Source organism: Toxotes jaculatrix, chromosome 6 (genome assembly GCF_017976425.1).
Source record: "Toxotes jaculatrix isolate fToxJac2 chromosome 6, fToxJac2.pri, whole genome shotgun sequence".
In the NCBI taxonomy this organism is placed as follows: Eukaryota; Metazoa; Chordata; class Actinopteri; family Toxotidae; genus Toxotes; species Toxotes jaculatrix.
The window spans coordinates 28,521,091-28,541,545 of record NC_054399.1 but is presented as its reverse complement, the minus strand read 5'-3'; the positions used below and the strand labels follow the sequence as shown (position 1 = coordinate 28,541,545).

Sequence of the window (20,455 nt, the reverse complement as noted above, 5' to 3'; positions counted from 1 at the left end):
GGTTGTCTCCCAGCAATCTCCACGGTCCCAGGAGACACAGACTCGTGGAGGGATGCTAATGCTCCTGCCTGGCATTGTGTCAATGAAAATGGGGAGCTGGATCAGCAGGGTTTTCTGGTAGCACTTGAATAAACCCAGGCATGAATGACGAATGATGAGTGGAGGCTATTTGTTTTGTTTAAACCCTAATCATTTAATGATGGTGAAATCTGAGCTGCTTAACAATGATATTGTCGTGTTAATTTAAAAAAAAAATCCTGTGTTATTTTCCCTACCTTAAGTCTAATAAAACCTGGAAATAATAAAACCAGTTTTAGGACCAGTCTATTCCAGTAGCTCCAATCCACGTACAGCCCAGCTCCAGGCACCAGGATTTCTCTCTTGGACCTATTAACCCCCACCCCGTCCATCCACCCTCCCCTCCGTTTCAGTGCCTCTCTCCCTCCGCCCTGGAGGCAGGTATAGCAGCCCTCTGATTCGTTTTCTGTCTTCATGACTCATCTTCTTTATTATAGCAAACAGAGCATCATCAAAGCAGGAAAGCGGTGCTTTCCTACCCAGAGCCTGAAGAGTGTTCCTGTTAGAAATACATATAGGAGCATCGCTGCCTTTTTCTGGGTCTGTCATGTTTTAAACATTTTTATTTTTTTGGCTGTGAGGATTATTGTGTTTTTGACTTGGAGAACAGATTTGCCAGCATCATGAAAAGGTCCGAATAACTGTCTGAGTAGCTGATGTTTTACTGACTAATTAGTTTTTTTTTTAAAAACTAGTTAGTTTGTTCTGTGACTTGCCAATTTACTGACAAATTGGTTCATTTCTTTCATGATTTTCTGACTGTTTTTTTCAGTAACTGCGCCGTTTGCTGACTGACAAACTGTCTCTTTTGTTCAGAGACTGACTGACTGTGGTGTTTATTTTCTGGTTGACTGGCTGATAAATTAACTTGCTGTTTTGATCTGAATGTTTATCTTATTCACTGACTGGCTGAGCCTCTTGTTGTTTTGTTCCCTGACTGGCTGTCTTGGTCATTTCAGCTGTGCCTTGTTTACAAGCTGATTATTTGATTCTGGGACTAACTATTTTGCTGAATGGCTGGGAGTGGCATCATCATTACCAGCCTCAGGATTTGTGACTGTTTGGATTTGGAGGACGTGTGATAAAGGAGAGGAGAGGCTCGATGGAAGAAAAATAACAATAAAAAAGGAAGCGCGACAAGCAAGAAGCAGCAGAGCAGAGAAGAAAACTTGGGAGGAGAAAACTGGATTACGGAGCAAAAGCAGGGGAGACTGTCGAGGGAAGGACGGGTAACAAGAGGAGGCGTGGCAGCGGAGAGAGAGAAGGAGAGGAGAGTGGATGCAACCCACACCCTGAGATGCTGTGCTGGCTGAGAGAAGACGAGATGTCGGTCCAGGAGCTGCTACAGAGGGTGCAGTGTGTCATCACTCATGTTGGTAAGTCTTTACATTCCCTTCTTTTTTTCCTCATCTTCCTCTGTATATTTCACATTTTCAGATGGTCAGACCCGAGACAGGTTTCGTTTTCAGGAGCGTTTCCTCTGTGGGAAATGGAAAATAGTCAGGAGAGACCGCTTCTCTAGATCTATCCCCCTGCTGTTAGTAGATTTTTTCTGGTGTAAGATGTGGTGCAAGGTTGTGTGTGTGTGTTTTTTTTTTCTGGAAATCCTTGAAATGGTTGAAAATGTGAAGAGGAGCAGAGCAGATGAAAGAGAGGCAGGGAATCGCCATCCTCTCATCAGGACCACTGAGTGAAGAGGGATGCAGAGAGATGCTCTGCACATGGGCAGAGGGTGAAAGAATGTCATCAGGATACAACAGGGCAGTCACTGAGTTTGATCGGTGCTGGATTTTTTTGTGGTTATCAGCATTTCACTGTATTTAATCTATCAGGTGATTACCTATTTTGCAGCATACATTAGATTTGCTGCTGTTAACGTTTGATTATCTGAGTGAATGTTTGCATAGGATGAGATTTTCTGAGTGAATCACAGCAAACGTCCTGTACCTGCTCATTTTTTCCTTAGGGTTTTAGAGTAATTATGTGTAAATATTTTATGCTGGAGAATGGCTAGAAATCATATTCACACATTTTTATTTTCAAAATTGATAGCATCAGTATTATGGATTTACAATCTTACATTGCTATTAGCTACTTTAATTTCATCCTAAATCCTGTCGCCTTTTCTCCACCTTTCTTTTCTCCTGCCATCTCTCCTTCGCTCTTTTTCTTTTCCTCCTCACTTCTCTCCCCTGCTCATTTTTTCCTTTTCCCTCCTTTCTCCACCATTCCTCACTCCCTCCCACCCATCCTTCTCCATCCTTTCTGCCCTTTCTTTCTGCCTCCCCGTCCTCTCCCTTCCCTCCCTTCTCTTCATTTTCTTCTCCTCCTTCCATCCTTTTTCCTCCTCCTCCTCTCCTGTTCTGTGTCCGGGTTATTTCCCGGCTGTTGGGGAAGTAGGTTAATGTGCCACGCTGGAGACTATCGCACAGCATCCTCCATCACTGCACTTCCTATATTGCGCTGCAGCCATCCGGGGGTGGGTGGTGGGGGCTGGGGGCATTGATTGTTACCATGGAAACTGAGCTAGCTTCTGCTAACCAAGGGACCCTGCATTGATTTATCATACTGCTGTGTCTCTCTCCTGCCCTGAAGTTGCTTTAAGTTTGGAAAAAAAGTATCTTTTCCCACAGTGTCTAATGGTGTCATACATTGTGATCAGCTTTTTACAACACTTGTTTGAAATTATCTCATGTTTACTCTAAATGAAATATTTACGCCAAAGAGTCCATCATTTTTTTGACTGCCCTGAATGAAAAGGAAATGTAAATATTCTGTTTTGCTTCATTTTAGAAAAATTCCCCCCCAAAATTTGGCCTGAGATGTTTGGAAACTATCATTTGAGATGAAGTTCTCTGGGTTGGAAGAGTGGTGGCTACACAGCATGAGTTTTAAAGCTGAGGTTTATCAGGTTTTTAGCCAAGCATATCTTCTTGTTTAGTATGGAGGACTTGTTTGACAGTTCCCTCTGTGCTGTTTCTCTGTTTATTTCCAGTGTTATTCATTGACCAGCAGGGAGCTCACTTGTTCCTGTTTGAACCACACAGCTGTTTGTGGGACCACAGCACAGCTTCATGCAGTGACTATATTATTATATGGGATGACCTCATACTGTATATGCGTGTCTTTTCTGTAACTTTACAGATGACCGTACACTTGCATCCTTTGAGAATATAAATGGAACAAACTACAAGGGATCTTTAAAATGGAGTTCCACCTCTTTTAAAGCAATGAGAGCTCATCCTCTTCCAGTCGTTTTGACAGCCCACTGTCTGACTGTCATGTTGACCCTTCATTAGTGTTGAATGTAGAACAGACAGAGCAGAAGAAGAAAGAAGCTCAAATGATGAGACATAACTGATCTAAGCTGACCTCATCTCTCCTCGCTGTGGGTTAAATGGCTGTGTCGTATGACTGTCACATCATAGTCATCTGATGCTGCTGTTAAAACCACTGCATTAAGCCAATAATCACCTCTTGTCAGTTTCAGTCAGCTTCTCTGGTTTTGATTGACTGGCTGGTGGAATTTTAATGTACAGTTTTGATTCATAAAGGTTGCATCTTCTTAAATAAGTAGAGAGCTACTGTAGTACTTCATTAAAAGAGCAGTTAGAATAGTTCGATTTTCATCATGTTGGGAAATATGGTTATTCACTTTTGGACATGGTTAACTCATTTGTTGAGAAATAGTATACCACCACAGTATCATATAGCTCCCCTTAAAATGACAATTGTGACAAATGTACATATACATGGATCTGAATTTTCCTTTTTGTGATTGCAGACATGGGGATTTGGAAATAACATTAACAGAAAACGCAAAGTGAAAATATCACAGTTTTGCTCAGTTCAATGTATTAAGTTTTTTGGTGTGTGTGTGTGTGATTTAAACAGTTCTAAGTCCACGAGGGAGAATCGCAGGGTTTCTGGTGATTTAGACTTGGCTTAGTATTTTATTCATATTATTCAAAGTAATAATCTGCTCCTTGGGTGTGATTGTGATCAGTGCTACACCATCTTACACACATCCACACCTATACACACTCTTTGTCATTGCTGATAGACCACACAATAGCATGACTCACAGCAAAATCCCCTATTGGTGGCCAGTGATGTCACAGCAGCACCAGGATGTGTAATAACGCCTGTGGTCCCCTCATGCATAATTCATGTCTGTGCATGCTGCTCTTCGGATGCCCGATCTAAAATGGCTTCTCGTGTCCCACTGAAGCGCGCTGTCAGCATGTGTGGTACTGAGGTGTGAGCAGATAAGAGCTTGCTGCTCAGACAGAAAATTATTTGATTTAAAGCTACCGCAAACCGAATCCCCTGCCCCCCCTGTCAGCCCTGCTCAGTCTGTGAGCTCCTCCTAAACCGGCGGTTTATTAAAGGAGGCTGTGTTAAAGGGACCCTGTGGGCAACGTTCAGACTTTCTAGAGAAAAGGTCAGGCTGTAGGGAGGGATGATGCTGCATGTTGCCATGTTTTGTTGCTCCAAGCAACGGAGAGTAGAAATGAGGACAATATCTCTTTGATTCTGGGTGCTTTGCAGCAATATAATTGTAGAAAGCTGAGTAGTGCTTCTGATTGATTCTGATACAAGTTCTGGCAGAACTAACTGTGTTTGATTATAAGAACTTCATACCCATTCATACTCATCTTTGACACTATCTCAGAACACGGGTTCAGTTCTGTGCTCAAAGACATGTAACTTACTTAAAGGATAATTCTGATTTCATTCACTGCGGTTCCAATTTTAATAATAACGCTGTACTCGTCAAAGTAATTGCTGAGATTTGGGAGCATCTGGGTCATCGCTCACATCAGCAGTTGAGCTGTGAAAAGGCTGTTCTTTAAAATGCTCTCAATGGATTCCCTCTGAAAACATTAGTTTTTTATTCATTCAGCAGAAAGAAGATCTCAAGAACACCTAATTTATAAGATCCTTAAAGATCCTGTCAGAATGTGAAGCCATTTATCATTTGGTTGATGACCTTAACAGCCTGTGGACTGATAACAATGTAGAGGATGTTTATTCTCTTTGTGACATTTTAGAGACTGATGATATTATGTGCATTATGTCCAGCCTCAACCTGCTACAGGGCTCAGGGACTACAGGGACAGTGTGAGTGTTTCACTTTCATTTGTGAATAAAAATAAATGTGTAGGAAGTATAAGAAAACTCAGCCCAAGCAGCCTCTATTTTATTTTCAATAAAAAAGGTTGATGACACTGTCCATTGAAAGTATTATTGGCTGGTTGTGCTCAAAGCAAGCTGGACAACCTGCTTACTAAAGCTGCTAGATCAGTCATATGCTTGTGTCTAAAGAGACAAAACAGACTTTTTTTTTTTGGCATTTAGAACAACCTTCTTACACTATCTTGTAGGTACTGTCTTCTATGGTACCTTACTTCAGAGGTGTTCATACTCTACAGTGCAGAATCCTGCTGCATAAAGCCAGAGAAAATAAGCATGTGAATGTGAAATATTAATTGGGTACTGCAGTGAATCACTCTGAGTTCATACAATGAGATATTGGAAAGAGACTCAGGTTCTCAAAGCTCTGACGCTAATAATAAAAATGATTAGCAGAGCAGTGTAGAAAACATTCGACTGCCGCTTCTCATTTTTAGCCCGTGCTGACCATCAGTTTCGGTGGTTAAAATGACAAACTGGTGGCTGTCACTAATTAATGTTAATTCTGTAACTTGATGACAGGACTAAGCTGTAGTTGATTTGTGTGCTCTCTGCACGCTGCTGTCCGTCAAATATCATTTGTGAGGGAAGAACCTTCACTCTATATCACCGCTGTACAGCCAAAGGTCCCTTTAAATGTCCTTGATTTTTAAATTAAAGATTACAATAGATTAAGTGATTGTGATCAAATATCTCCATGATGTGAGTTTAATGAATTCTTTAAAACCCCTTAAAATTGAATGGCTCAAAAGTCAACCCTGAGTTTTCACCTTATTAAGACCGTTTTAAGGTATGAAGTAGGGCTGTTTGGTGACAGTGGTTTTTTAAGTACCATTATCAAGGTGAATTACTGGCATTTAAGGTAAGGGATTAATTTAATTAATAAATTAAATGAATTAATTAGGAAATCTACCTACCTCCTAGCATTGGCAGAATGCATGAAGTACCACAATTTCTGTCTGAAATTTGGTGTACTGTTTACTGCTGTGGAGTGTTTCAGTCATCTGTTGGTAAAGGGGCTAAGAGGATTAGCATGACAGCCACAGCTGAGTGTGGATGGAATTACTGGGGCAAATTCTTAAAGGGGATAGTTTTTCTTTGCATATTTCACCAAAATAGTTCAGTACTTAGTAATTAGCTGCTGGAACGTTGCATTGGAGAACATATTTAACATCTGTGTGAAATAGACAGCGAGAGGAGGCTATAAAGGGGAGGGAGGATCAAAGAGCTGAATAAAACATTAACATGTCAGGGTAATGGCTGCAATATGTTGCCTTTAAAGGCTTCGAGTACTAAACATGATTTTCACATGTGTTCGGAAGTTGATGTTGATAGGAGAGAGTGGCAGTGTCTGTCCTCTGCTCTGACGTATTGTTGGCAGGATCAGACGACATCTTGATACCCTTGGCGACACAGAAGCTCACAGAGAAAGAGACAGCAGTGGGTTTATTGTGCTCAATGCATTTCTCATTTTACAACCACTCAAATCCTCTCTATCGTTCTCTTTGAATGGAAATTATGGAAATAATTTAGTCGTTAACATCAAACAAAATGCAAGCCACCTTATGTTAGACTATATACTCATACAAGTACAGTATCTGAAGTGTTTTGAGTTGGTTAAAGAAGGCCTATTAGGAATTTTGACAAATAAAAACACTTGGTTAGTTATGTTTAAGTTTAAGACCTCACACGGGTGGTTAGAGAAAATTGGTGATCATGGTTAATATACATGTCAGTGCAGGTGGTTAATATGAGAAGAAGTTAGAGCCATTCATGGTGATGGTGAGCTTCACACATAACACCAGTGAAAATATGATGACAGATTCAGTTTTATTATGTTTTTAATCCATTATTGATTACTGATTATTTTCTCTACTTGTTTTTCCTCATTGTTTTTGCCTGATAAAAATTACGTTTGTGTGGACAGGTCTTATGTGGGCTCAGTCTGAGCACATAATACAGTTACTCTGAAAGCACCGCAATTAAGATCACAGACTGGATAAGATCAAGTACCAGTCAGCTACTATAAGATGAATGCCAATCATTTTCCAAAGAATGCATTTATTTAATTATTAGTTTTATCGAACGTTTAATCCATCACAATTTAAATGTTGCTATGGCTTTGTCATCTTTGTGTTCGGATAAGGCTGGAAGCATGTCTGCAAATGATGTGCTAGCTTGCATCATAGACCTGAATCAGCTGCTAAATTATGCTGAAATTGATGCTGGACATCCCCACCTGCTGTTTTGGTTCATGACTGTGCAGCAGCACAAACTTCAAAAAGGCTGGGTGCAGTGGAACCGCACTGTAGATCAGAGGGTGTAGTGTTTAATAAGTGCACTCTCAGCCAATCACAAAAGTGGTCTCATAGCTCTGAAGCAGCTGTGCCAATCACAGTGATACAGGACCTGTACACTGATGGTAGATAATGAAATACGCAGCATCCTGTCACAGCCTTAAATAGCTCCAGTTGTGATAATACAGTAGCTCCAGCTGGATGCCCGAGCTTTTCTTTTTGTCCATGACACAAAAGAGCCAAAGGGCACTGAAGTGCTGAAAGTTGACTGCACGTTCAGTCTCAGTCCCTCAGAAGTGAAGATGTTGTGGCCTGGAACAAAGAAAGGTGAATAACTTGTGTCCCTGCACACAGTGAGGTGAAGAATGGGAAGGTCAGAGGTCACAGGGGACAGATGGTTTCATTTTTATTCATATGGTTTCCTTCCTGCACACTTCCTGCTTTACCGGTTACATCATGATGAAGGAAATTTTTGGCTTTGAACAACAGGAGCAGACGTGCAACCAGAACATTTTCATATTTTCAACAATAAACATAGCTTGCATTCAGCTTTGGAGCTGAGAGTGTTGGACCAGTCAATTGACCTCACTGTGATGACCAGACGTCACCAGACGTCAGGACGTTGTTCACCAAGAAATAGTTCCAACACATAACACTGTCATTTAAATTAGTGCAAGGCGTAAATAAATGAAACACATCTGTGCTAAGCTATGATATCTACATTTTTATTCCAGCTCCATGCTTAATGTAGACATGAAATTGATTTCTATTTCCTGTTGTCATGCTTAGAAATAATTTAGTTAAATTACTCCTTTAAAGTATTACATTTCTAAACCCAGCAGGATCTACTGTATCTGGTAGATGTGACTTTGTGCGTCATCATGGAAGCTCTCAGAGCTGACTGTAAAACACTGGCCTGGTCACGGGTAGGAAATAACAAACTGAGGAAGATTTTCTCACCATGAACAGCTACTGTCTCCAGTGCTACTGTCTGATAGCTGATAGCTGCTCCGGCTCTGTGGTATTACCCAGAGCCCCCCCCCCCCCCCCCACCAGCCCCCAACCTTTGTTGTCATGACGTCAGAACTGCATTCTCTCTGCTTCCTCTTCCTGTCTCTGATGCCGGGGGGGTGGTGGTGGTGGAGAGGGGTGGGTTACCATATCCTTTGTCTTTCTTTCTGTCAGCTGGACTGAGGCCAGCTGACCAGCCCTGTTTACAACAACACAGCTGAACAATGGAACTGATCCACAGGGGCCACAAGAGAACTTTGACTTGACAGTCTGGGCTGATCTTCTCACTTCTCACTGCACAGACTGAGCCAAGGTCAAGTGAGCTGCAGATCGACTCAGGGTTGACGAAAAGTGCTTGACTGAGGGAAGCGTGTTACTGTTGAGGGCAGAAGACAATCCTGCTACACTGCTTATAATATATGAAAGATCATTGTGAACATCTTCACCTAACTGGTGGTTAAACTGTAATCACAGTTTAGCCTGCAGAAATATATCCTTCAAATAAGCTGCTGAGCCTCTGGGAGAAATTCAGCTGTACAGATCTCAGCGTAGTACGTTGTGAAACTGATAAAGACGTCACCATACTCTAAGATCAGGTATCATGGTTGGATATTATGGATGCTGTACACAGATCTGATTGATTTTTAACACATAATCTAATAATTGAAGGCTCTAGTAAACAAATCTGCGCTAAAGGATTAAAATACACTTTGACATAAAGACTGTCTACGAAGCTGCTGTAACACTGCCAGCAACTGAGCGTAACATGAGCTGAGGGCAGAATCTTTTTTCTTGAATCTGATGTAATGTTTATGTGTGTGTGTGTTGTGATGTTGTTTTTTCCTCTGTTGTCAACTTGAACTGAGTGACCCTGTGTTTTATGGCATGTATGCCTATGTTTGTGTGCACACATGTGAGGTGTGTGTGACTGGCCTCTACAGATCACTTCCTCAGTGCAGTTTTTCTACTTTGCCTAACAAAAATCTTTGAGCTGTTCACATATTCACAGCTCTGTGACGCTTTTGGCTTCAGGCATCTGCTTTCAGACACCACCTCACACTGACAAACAAACAAACCAACAAGTGCAGTAGGCTTTTCTTTGACTTTATTGAACAGCTGTGGTCATCATACAACAGCAGGGAGAGAGGAGCTGTGTGCACTCAATCCTTATTGGTTGCTCCTGATCGCTGACTTTAATTTATATTCTTAATTTTTGAAATGATGACTCCAGGAAATCCTGCCTCCTAAAACTGAACATAATCCAGTCAGTGATAATCTTTCCTACAATGTGTTTTTGCTGTTGCAGTTTAGCTGTATAGAAATGTCATTTCTACAAGATAGGGTTTCTCTACAATGCTCCTCAGTTGACTTTTGTCATTCTCCCCTGTCTTGATGTCATGTTGTGGTCAGCCATGACACACTAAGGGTTAAGGGTTATGAAATAATCAGAAGTAAGAAAAGGTCCACCCTGTTCTTCTCCCTCCACCCTTCAGTGTCTTGGACGTGTGTCTCTCTTGCTGATGAATTTCAAACACATTGCCTCAGAACATGACTCAGACACAGGAGTCCTGAGTGCTTTGTCTCCTAAAGGACACTTCTGGTTTATTACAGCTTACTGTCTTATTTTCATAGTTTTAATACCAAGTGCCTGAACCCTTGTAGCGTCTATCTGTTGTAAAAGTGCAGAGAGATTGCTACCAACATTTCAGTTTTACCTCCAAATGCAGTGGGGACTCCTGTCACACTTTTAGATTTAGTCTTAGTTTGAGTCCTGAGATAAACCCTGTTAATCCTTTTTATTTTTAGTCAGATTTCAGCTTATGAAAACTAAACATTTTAGTCTGTTTTTTTTTTTTGGTTGCCAGAAGATTAGTCGACAAAAATGTTTTAAATATTTTAGTGTAGTTTCAGTGTAGAGAATGAGCGTTTTAGTCAAACCTCAGCAAACTGGTAAAATAAGAAATAATCCAACTGATTTTAGGGCTAAAAGAAAACTAGAATGAGCCACAAAATGATAGGTTGTATGATTAAAGCCTGAGCCACACTGCTTACCTCACCTGTGCGTGACAGTCGCTTGGAACGTGCGGTAACATGTTGATGATGTTAGCCTTGCTTTATGCCAGACAGCACTAACTGTGTTCCAGCCCATGTACATACTGTCTATGCGATTCAGTGTAGACTGGATTTGTGGAGCAGCTTCAGTAACATGGCTGACTGTATAACCTTACATACTGCAGTAAGAGGATTAACTGGAGACAGTGACTTGTGGGAAGATCAGGTGGAGAAAATCTGATTACCTGTGTGCATCCTTTACTCTTTGGCTCCACACATACAGTACGCACACAGCTCACCTCAACAACACAGGCTGACAGCTGACTGGTGATTTATTGAAGCAAATGTTCTATTTTCAGCTGGCCTCTGACGTATGTTTACCTCAGGAGTACTGGCCTTTCAGAGTGGCTACTGCGACAGGGGAGGAGGAGGAGGAAGAGGTGGAAGGAAGAGAGGGGACAGCTTTGTGGCGGTGGTGGTAGGGGGGGGTTATTGGGAAGGACGGAGACACTAGATTCATACACGAACCTTAAGGAGGAAAGCTGGGACTGTGAGACCACAGCTTTATGATTTTTGCTGTTATTTACCTTATTGTTTAGCGAGATGCTGATGAAAAAATTCTCAATATTTACTGAGGATTTGATCATTCAAACCACCTGTTGTTATGGTAGGACACATAACAGTGAGTTGTCAGCGTGTCTCCAGTTAATGGAAAGAGATGCATTATGGTCATTTGTGTTTTGAAGGAACTTAAATAGGTCAAAGCTACAATCTCTACAAACTCTTTTTAACATTCTTTGTAACTGCGGTGCAGAAAGCTTTGTTTTCCTAGGACTTGTTACAGAAGCGTGTTCACATTCCTGAACAGTTAATGGCACAGGCTAACAGCACATGATGGAAAACCCAAGCCTGTAGAAGCAGCGCTGGGTTGTGAGCCATGTGATTAAATGATTCTGTTCCATTTAAAAACATGGAAACGTGAGGAAGCCCCATGGACACATTTTCAGTGTATGCTCCCAGTGAGCAACTTAACACATAAATAACTGTGGATCCATTGGAAAACTGAACATAGTGTCCTTTATTTTTGTTCCATGGATTAATTTGAAGAAACATTTCATCTCCTCATCAGTTGACACAGATCTGATGTTTTCATCTTTCAGCTTGAGTGACGTGAAGTCAAACACTTCATGTACATCGTAATTAAGCCTGTTTCCGTTGCACGTTACATTTTTATTGATGCAGCAACTTTTCTATCCAAGCCAAGCATAAAAACCTTTGGACTTTTTTGTGACTTTTTTTTAAATTTGCAGTGTTTTCTCTCAGGCTACTGGACAAATTGAATATGTGCATAAAAACAGGTAGATGCTACTGACAGAAGTCAGACGCTGCTGCTGTTTCTTTGCTACATGGCCAGTGTAGACAAGGCCTTTGAATTCTAATCAATATAACTGTCTTCACAGGCCACGTAACACCTTGTGTTTTACTTACAAACTTCCAACCCAAAGCATATTTTTCTATTTTTACTTACACAGCAATGCTGTGGCTGAATGCATCCAGTGTAGACTTTGACCGGAGCTGCCTCTGTTGTTCTTCTTCTGCTACACATGACCAGACAAAGTATAAAGGGACACATTAAAAAAAAAATACAGGGGAAGGATGCAGAGGGGAAGGGAGGTCCCTGCTGCCTGATGAGAGTATTGTTCAGAATAATTGTTTAAACTGTGTTAAGAGCTGAGCCGCTCAGCTGGTCACAAGGCTGCCAGGAGAGGCTCAAACCCCTGCTCCGACAAACACACACACAAGTTTGCACAGCTATTCTTGTTAGGACATTGTATTTACTTCCATTAATTGTGGGCGGTCTAACCCTAGCCTCTAACCTTAATCATAACCAATTCATGCCTAACCCCAACCTTAACTTAAGTTCAGTTCACACCTTACACCTAACCTTAACCAGGACCTCTGAAATGACCTTTTGCCTCATTAGGACCAGGCTTTGGTCCCCATGAGGACTACTAGTCCCAACAAGGTCGGTGTTTATACAGGAAAAGGTCCCAGAGAGGTAAAAAATGCAGACACACACACACACACACACATTCCCCTGCCTCTCTCACTCTGTCTCTCTTGCTCTCTTACACACAAAAGAGGAGGGCTTCTCATGCGGTATTGTGGGAGAGCTGACAGTCCTTAGGACTGGACTGTAGTGTCACTGGACTGTAATGTGTGTGTGTGTGTGTGTGTTGTGTGTTATGTTGCTGTGAACGTTGGACTGGATGCCGCTCTAAGCTGCACGGCTCGGCCCCTTCTGTCTATTTGGAACATTTGTGGATTGTTTCAGACCAAGAACAGCAGCGACATGGGATCTGTAATGTGTAAGTGATGTACATATCAACTCTTTTACAGTGTTATCAGTGTGTGTGTGTTGTGTGTGGTTGACATACTCTGTAACTTGTCTGACGAAGGGTCAGCACCTGGAACTAGTTGAGACATGATGTACTCCTGCTTGCTTGGTACCACTTTGGCACTGTCAGTGATGGGGTCGGGACCTGGGGTCGAGACCCTGAACCTTTCAACAACCAGTCACCCATTAGTGTGTGTGTCAGGATCCATCTTATGTGATGTGGACGTTGTTTTAACTGGAGTTTAGTGTGGCGTTCGGTGACACTCAGGGACCCTTCAGTTGGTCCAGTGGCCCTAGGAAAAAAGACAAAATAGCTTCTGGTCCTTCTGTATCTCTGCAGTGAGAACTGTAAACTGTTGAACCCAGGACACAGAATCAAATGATGTTATTTGTATTTGGTCTCATTATTTTTCATGTCTCAAGTGAACTGCTGTCATTAACAGTATATTTACTTCAGCAGCGATGACAGGTCAGTTGATATAGTAACAGTGTGGTAGAGGTTGCATCAGGGACTCTACCTGCCCCATTGCATTTCATGTCATTTATAAAATGTGATGCATTAAAAAAAATATCAAGTGATATATATCCATCCAGCCATCCATTTTCTACCGCTTAATCCGTGGGGAGCTGGAGCCTATCCCAGCTGGGTAGAGAGAGAGGCAGGGTACACCCTGGACTGGTCACCAGTCAACCGCAGGGCTGACACACAACGACAGACAACCACACACGCACACACACACTCACACCTACGGGCAATTTAGAGTAGCCAATTAACCTAATGTGGTGATTGTGGGAGGAGAGAACCGGGCACAGGGAGAACATGCAAACTCCGCACAGAGGAGCCCAGACCGGGGTTCGGACCTGGAACCCTCTTGCTGTGAGGCGACAGCGCTAACCATTACACCACTGTGCCGCCCTAGTGATATATATTTAAAGTAAAAAAAGTATATATATACTCTTTTCAGATATGAGTCTGTATATAAAATCTATCTGTCTACCTTCCTACCTATCTATCTATCTATCTATCTGTCTTAGATACATATATATAATATATAATATAGATGGATATTTATACAGGGGCCTCAGGTTCTTTGCTTTAGTCAATGGAATTACCACTAATCAAACCATATCATATGGGATAATTTGGCTTTTTGCTCAGTTACTCTATCCTGAAAATGGAGACAGAAGTTGAATTTATGGAAAGAGATTTTGTTGGTTTGAGAAATTAGGTTCATGTTAGTGCTTCACAAAAGTGTGATTTCACACTTTTTAGTTGCTTAATGTGAGGAATTCTGAAAAAGCTGAGAAGACTTGAGTGTGTGAGTCAACATCAGCTGCAATAGTGTAATCCAGTTTCATTTTCACTTACGATAACACCTCATTAATGGGACACAGCTGACAGAGGTGAAATCAACCTCCTGAGTGTGGAGTCACTCCCTCAGAGCAGGTTAGTTGTTTGTGTTTGTGGTAGACACAGGGACGGGCATATGCAAATGTTCTGTAATAGGCTTTACTTTCTAATGCCGAGATTATGACAGAGAGACACACTGAGAGACACAGAGGGAGACAGACAGAGAGAAGCAAGGATGTTAGAGGCACCTTGCTGGCTCTGTAGGGACACATGCAAGAACAGCTGCAGTAGCATTGCTTTAGGGGAAAGAAGCTGTGTTTGTGTGAGTGTGTGTGGGGAACAGACAGCAGAAGCATCGAGGAGACATTGTCTCTGCTGCAGAGCCAGTGGGCAGGCTTGATGGGTAGATTACAGTAGGCAGGAAAACACACACACACTCTCACCCCAGATGAAATCAAGTGGATCGATGACCGGAGATGGACGCTTTAGGTAGGCTGCAGTACCAGACCCTCCCGTCTAATTGTCCACACTGTGGTAAATATGGACAAGCCTATTCCACTGTACGGATCTCTGTTGCTGAGATGGAGTCTTACTTCCACTTCCTGGGGGTGTGTCAGGAGACTGAGTCAGCCACACTAAAAAGTAGGTCTATACATCCCTCCACTCTTCATTCCATGCTTCCCTTCAACACGTCCATTTCTGTATTGTTCTAGTGTCTAGACCCTATTTGTGTTTGAGACCTAATACAAGCTTTGCAGGTGCATCACAAATGTCCTTGCACAGTGTCACAGTTGTGTTATTGGTCAGTCTTTTGTCTGAGGCCCTGTCTTGTAGTTGGGCCTTGGTGTTCCTGGTCATGTGATGATGATTTACTTCAATTATCATGACCTAATTGACAAGCAGAGTCCAGGTTGGCTTCTTTGGATCTTAGTTCATAGTTAAGCATCATTTCATCCACCATCAAAACACTGGACAGATGTATTACACGTGATCAACCAAACACAAATTCAGTAGATTGTAATGGCACACTTAGACATTTGATTGTCTTGGCTTAAGCAGTGAAAGAGCAACATGTTATTTGAATGGCAGTGATGTGACTTGGGTAAAACGTTTGCAGCAACAGGCCTTTGCAGGACAAAAGAAGTGTTGTGCTGCACAGTGTGAAATGATGTGATTGTGCCTAATGTTTTGAGAACTGCATCAGTGTTTCAGAAAATGTGCTTAAGCAGTTTAAATAAACTGAAAAGGCAGATTAATTATCTGGTGCATTAATTGTTTTGTGCCAAACAAACACTGCAGTTAATGCTTTTTTCTCTGAGCTACAAATTCTCAGTGACAATGACAACATCCTGCACACACACACAAACATCCAGAACAAAAGTCAAGGTCAGGTTTGTTTTGGTCCTGAGCAGTTTGGTTTGCTGTCATTAGCTGGCCGTCAGCAGGGGTGAAGACATCTCCCTGTAAGTAAAGTACAATTGCAACCACTTGTGCAGTCTGGCTGCATTTTTACAAATACACAAAATAAGCAAGTTCATCATAAACACAACACTGTCTGAAGACGTATTCAGAGCCTGTGGTGCATCAGCAGTATTTTCAGTAAAGGTTAATACCAGAAGCCCCCACAAAGCCACAATAGTTGTACAGACTCTGCATTGTACACGCAGTATTGAGTGTGTTGAGATCCCTTTGTGTGTCTGGAGGTGAAGTGGAGTAAACACATGTTAATGATACATGTTTATCCCTGTAAAAGGAATGTGAATATGGTGGCCCATTTTTCACCAGTGCTCACTAATGTTCAGTGATGAGACAGAGTATAAATACAGTGTACGGAGCTATCTGATCTGTGCAGATAACTAACTGTGCCACATGTCAGCGTGGTGTTCACAAATAGTTTCTGTCACAGTATGTCAGGATGAGGAGCTCAGAAAACAGTCTGGGGGTGTGGGGGTGTGGGGGAGCGGGTTCTCAGGTAATTGTTATCTAACAAGTAATTGATTGTATTACAATCAGATCAGTGAGAGGATGTGTATGATGATGTTTAGTCAGTTTTTCAGGAAGTGCCAGTGATATCAACGTCTCTTCTGCATATGATACACAAGATTCAGAACAAATGAATAGATAAAAAGTAACAACAAAAAACCAATTGATGATGATATTCTACATGTTTCAAACTGACAACAAATTCCACAGAAGAACAAAAACTGCCTGACAAGTATTGTGTGTGGATCCAAAGCCTCATAAATCTTCTTCCTCTCCGTCATAGATCTACATTGTTGTCTAAATATTATTAAAAAAACACATCAGTGAACCACACCGTGGCACTGGGTGACATGTTCATTAATTACCATGAACAGACACATTGTAGTTTATAATATGGACATTTCCCCGTTTGAGTAAGGTTTGCTAAAAATGACACGTTTTAGGTGTTCTGAGTTCTCATCACTTATTCTGTTGAATAATGGGAAGACCTCCCAAAATCTTGCTTTGTCATGTCGAGCTTCATGAATAGGTTTATGGTGACAACAACAAAGACAACCACACATGCATAAGTGCACATATTCTTTCGCCACAAAGGGATAATCGCATTTTTTTGTGTCTGTAGTGAGTCAACCCTTGTGTTTGGTGTCAAGACATTGTCAGGCCCATGCCTGTTTGTCAGTAGTGTATATTCCATGTGGTGATAATGATGGTGTGATACTGTGTGTGTTTGTGTGTGCGTGTATGTGCGAAAGAGAGGCCTGTTATCAGCAGATCCTGTCATTAGACATCCTCTGATTGTCTTCTTGCGCTGACGCCTTCTTCCTGAGAAGCAGTAGGAAACCCCCCCTTCTCCTGGAGTTTGAGGAACGACCACCCAAAAATAACACAACCTTTGCACAATGTATGCGTGTGTGTCTGTGTGTGTGAAGAATGTCTATTTGCTGCTGATGCATTCCTCATTATAATTCTCCCACATTTGAGAAACTGCTTATATTTAAGACAACAAAGTGGATACAAAGATAAAAGTTAGGTTTATCTTCAATTATGTGTTTAATAATGGCAAAAAATCTGTTGAATCAAATGAATATTACAAATATTTAAAAATACCGGCCTTTAACCTCAGTCAGAATCACAGTAGTTGAAATCCAGTGGCACAGGACAAAGGATGAAGCTCAGCTGGAGGGACAGAGACAGAGAGAGAGAGAGAGAGAGAGAGGGAGGGAGAGAGAGAGAGAGAGAGAGAGAGAGAGAGAGAGAGAGAGAGAGAGAGAGAGAGAGAGAGAGAGAAAGAGAGCTCTGCAGTGACTCACTATCTGACGCTATCACAGAGAGAAGCAGAGGTTAATGTTTTTTATGTAAAGCAGGCCAAGCATTTTCTGCACTCGTCCTTCAGGCAGTAAGATCTATGAACATGTGAGAGTCAGATAGCAGAAACAGCTCGAACTGGCCAACAGATTATCTGAGGAGTTCACACAACAAAGTCACATTTAGAAGGATAGTTTATGTAAGATAAATGGATAAATGCATTTCATTTTTCAGTGCTTGCTCTTATTCATTTCATTCATTTCAGTTCTAATGATTAAAACATAAGCAAATCCAGAGGAGTGTTGACTGAATCTTTAACCCCTTTTTTACTGCTGACCTTCATGTTCAGATTTCTTACTGAAAGGAGCCAAACTGACGTCACCTCTACACACAAACGTCTCATGTAATTGGACTTATGTGTTCATCATGGATGCTTGAGCATTGGGTGGTTCATATGTGTACCTGGTACCAGAACACCCTGGGCCTAAGACTGATGATTGACTTTGTTGTCATATCAGATTTGCAGCTATATGTCTTGGACACTGAGGTTAAGAGAGGAGCAGAGCTGTCAACTCGTCACCACCTGGTGGTGAGTTTGATCAGATGGCAGGGGAGTCTGACGGACAGACCTGGTGAACCCAAATGTATAGTGAGGATAGACTGAGGACGCCTGGCTGAGACACCTGTCAACTCCCATCTGTGGAAGAACTTCTCATGCATCTAGGGGCAGACTGGGAACATGAAATCCGAGTGGGGCCATGTTGAGGGCCTCTATTGTCGAGGCGATTGTTCAGCGTTGTGGTCAACCTAAGAACCTGCTGGTGGACTCCAGTGGTGATCGAGGCCAGCGGGCTGAAGAAGGAGCCCTTTCGGGATAGGGTTGGCTCAGGGATTTCAGATGCAGATGCAGGGCTGCAGCTGCAGTGGTCACCAGACAGAAAAACCCTGGTGTGGGAAGAGAAATTCTTTCAGTTGGCCTCACTTCTGTGCAAACCGTCAGACCAAAGCTTGACCCAAGCTGTGTTCAGTGGGGGAGGAGGACTGCAGACTCTGACTGGGTATATCACCCAGCAGTAGAAAAACTACTTTGAGGAAGTCCTGAACTGAGGGAGTTAAAAAGCTCCTCAGCAGCAAGATGCTAGGTGTGGATGAGACTTGCCCTGAGGTTCTGAAGGCTCTGGACATTGTTTGGCAGTCTCGGTTGGCACGGCTCTTCCATGCTGCATGAAGGTTGAGGACAGTGCCTGTGGACTGGCAGACCAAGGTGGTGGTTCCAGTTGTGAGGGGTATCACACTGCTCAGCCTTCCCAGGAAGGCTTGTGTCAGGGTGCAGGAAAGGAGAACAACTCTTTATTCTTGCAGGGTCCCTGGAAGGGTTGTAGGAGTTTGTTCATCCAGTCTACATGTGTTTTGTGGACTTATAAACAGCTTACGACCACATCGGTCTTGTGGGGAGCACTGTGGGAGTACGGGGTACAGGGGCAATTAGTAGGAGTTGGGGTCTTAAGTAAATAAACAAAATGAACATTTTCAAAAATCATTCTTGCCACATCATTTCAAATGCTGACTAAAATACACATTTCACACTTGATATTTGCTTAATGACCTCTGCAGACTTATGAGGATTAGTTAATGTATGTATGTGTGTTTAGTTTAATGTTTTATGTACAATTGTGCACATTTACAGATGTGTGCATGTCTGTGTGCGTGTCTGTATATATGTGAGTGTGTGTTTACCTGCTGTGAGAGTGCAGTCTCTGCAGTCTGGCCTGCTGTTGTTCCTGCCCTTGCAGGTCATGGGATGTTCAGGTCCTGCAGGCTCAGGGTGCACTGGTCACATGTTGACTCTAACAGGAGACTGTAGGTCTGCTGAGAAGAAAGACAAGGGCCTTTTGTATCTCTTGGACTTAAAATCGTTCTTAGAGAGAAGGGCTTACTGTGAAAACACCTTAACAATGTACCCAAATTTTGAACTTTAAATAAAATAAAATAAAACCAGAACTGTTCCTGCACAGATTGCATGGTGTGACAGAGCAGAGGGAAGGAAACACAACTGCTCATCATTCTTAAGAATTAGATATTGACAAATTGGTCATATTAATAATATAAACTTTAATTTATTATTTTGTTTATAAGAGAGAGATTGAAGTACAAGGAAATTAAATAATTTTTTGTCATTTGTAATTTGGATTAAAAGAGTGTAATGGTGTGTTCGTGTGCAACCATGTGTCTCATCAGTTAGTGTGGTTGTACTGGGTCTTAAGATCTCAATGTTTTGTACCTTCTCCTGGCAACAATAAATGTTTTTTTTTTATTGTTTTATTTAACTAACTTGAAGAACTTGGTTAAGGTTAGAGAAATATTGTCATCTTTGTTAAGTATTAAAAAACCTTAATGCTGACTTTCATAACATTTAACCCAAACCACCATGTTTTCCTAACTTTAACCAGGTTGCCTAAACCTGTGTAGGATGCAAGATTTGAACCCCAGCCTGTCCAAACCCTACACTCTGTACATTCAGCCATCCACTCTGATCCCCTTACTACAGCTCCTGTGTAGAATTATAATGGCACAGAACCTGGATGGGAGACAGAACATGTTGCCAGTAAACATGCAGTTATAAAAGATAAGAAGTCACATTTCCTCCAAAACACAGTTTGCGGAGAAAATTAGAAACCGAATTTTTAACACATAGTTGTGGACAAACAAGTATCGACCTGTGAGAATCACAGAGCTTGATGTGGTTTTATTAAAATGATAGTGTGTGTTAGTAGATGAAAGAAT

General features: G+C 41.8%; 1 protein-coding gene across 1 annotated transcript in view; it reads left to right on the top strand.

Annotated features, from left to right (window-relative positions):
- Positions 1-12,869: 12,869 nt before the first annotated feature.
- Positions 12,870-20,455, top strand: part of mcf2l2 (MCF.2 cell line derived transforming sequence-like 2) — a 100,017-nt gene continuing 92,431 nt past the window's right edge. Inside the window, exon 1 of the mRNA XM_041040195.1 lies at positions 12,870-13,003. Within this exon, the coding sequence (XP_040896129.1) occupies positions 12,988-13,003 (16 nt within the window). The 5' untranslated portion in view covers positions 12,870-12,987. The remainder of the gene's footprint in view (positions 13,004-20,455) is intronic.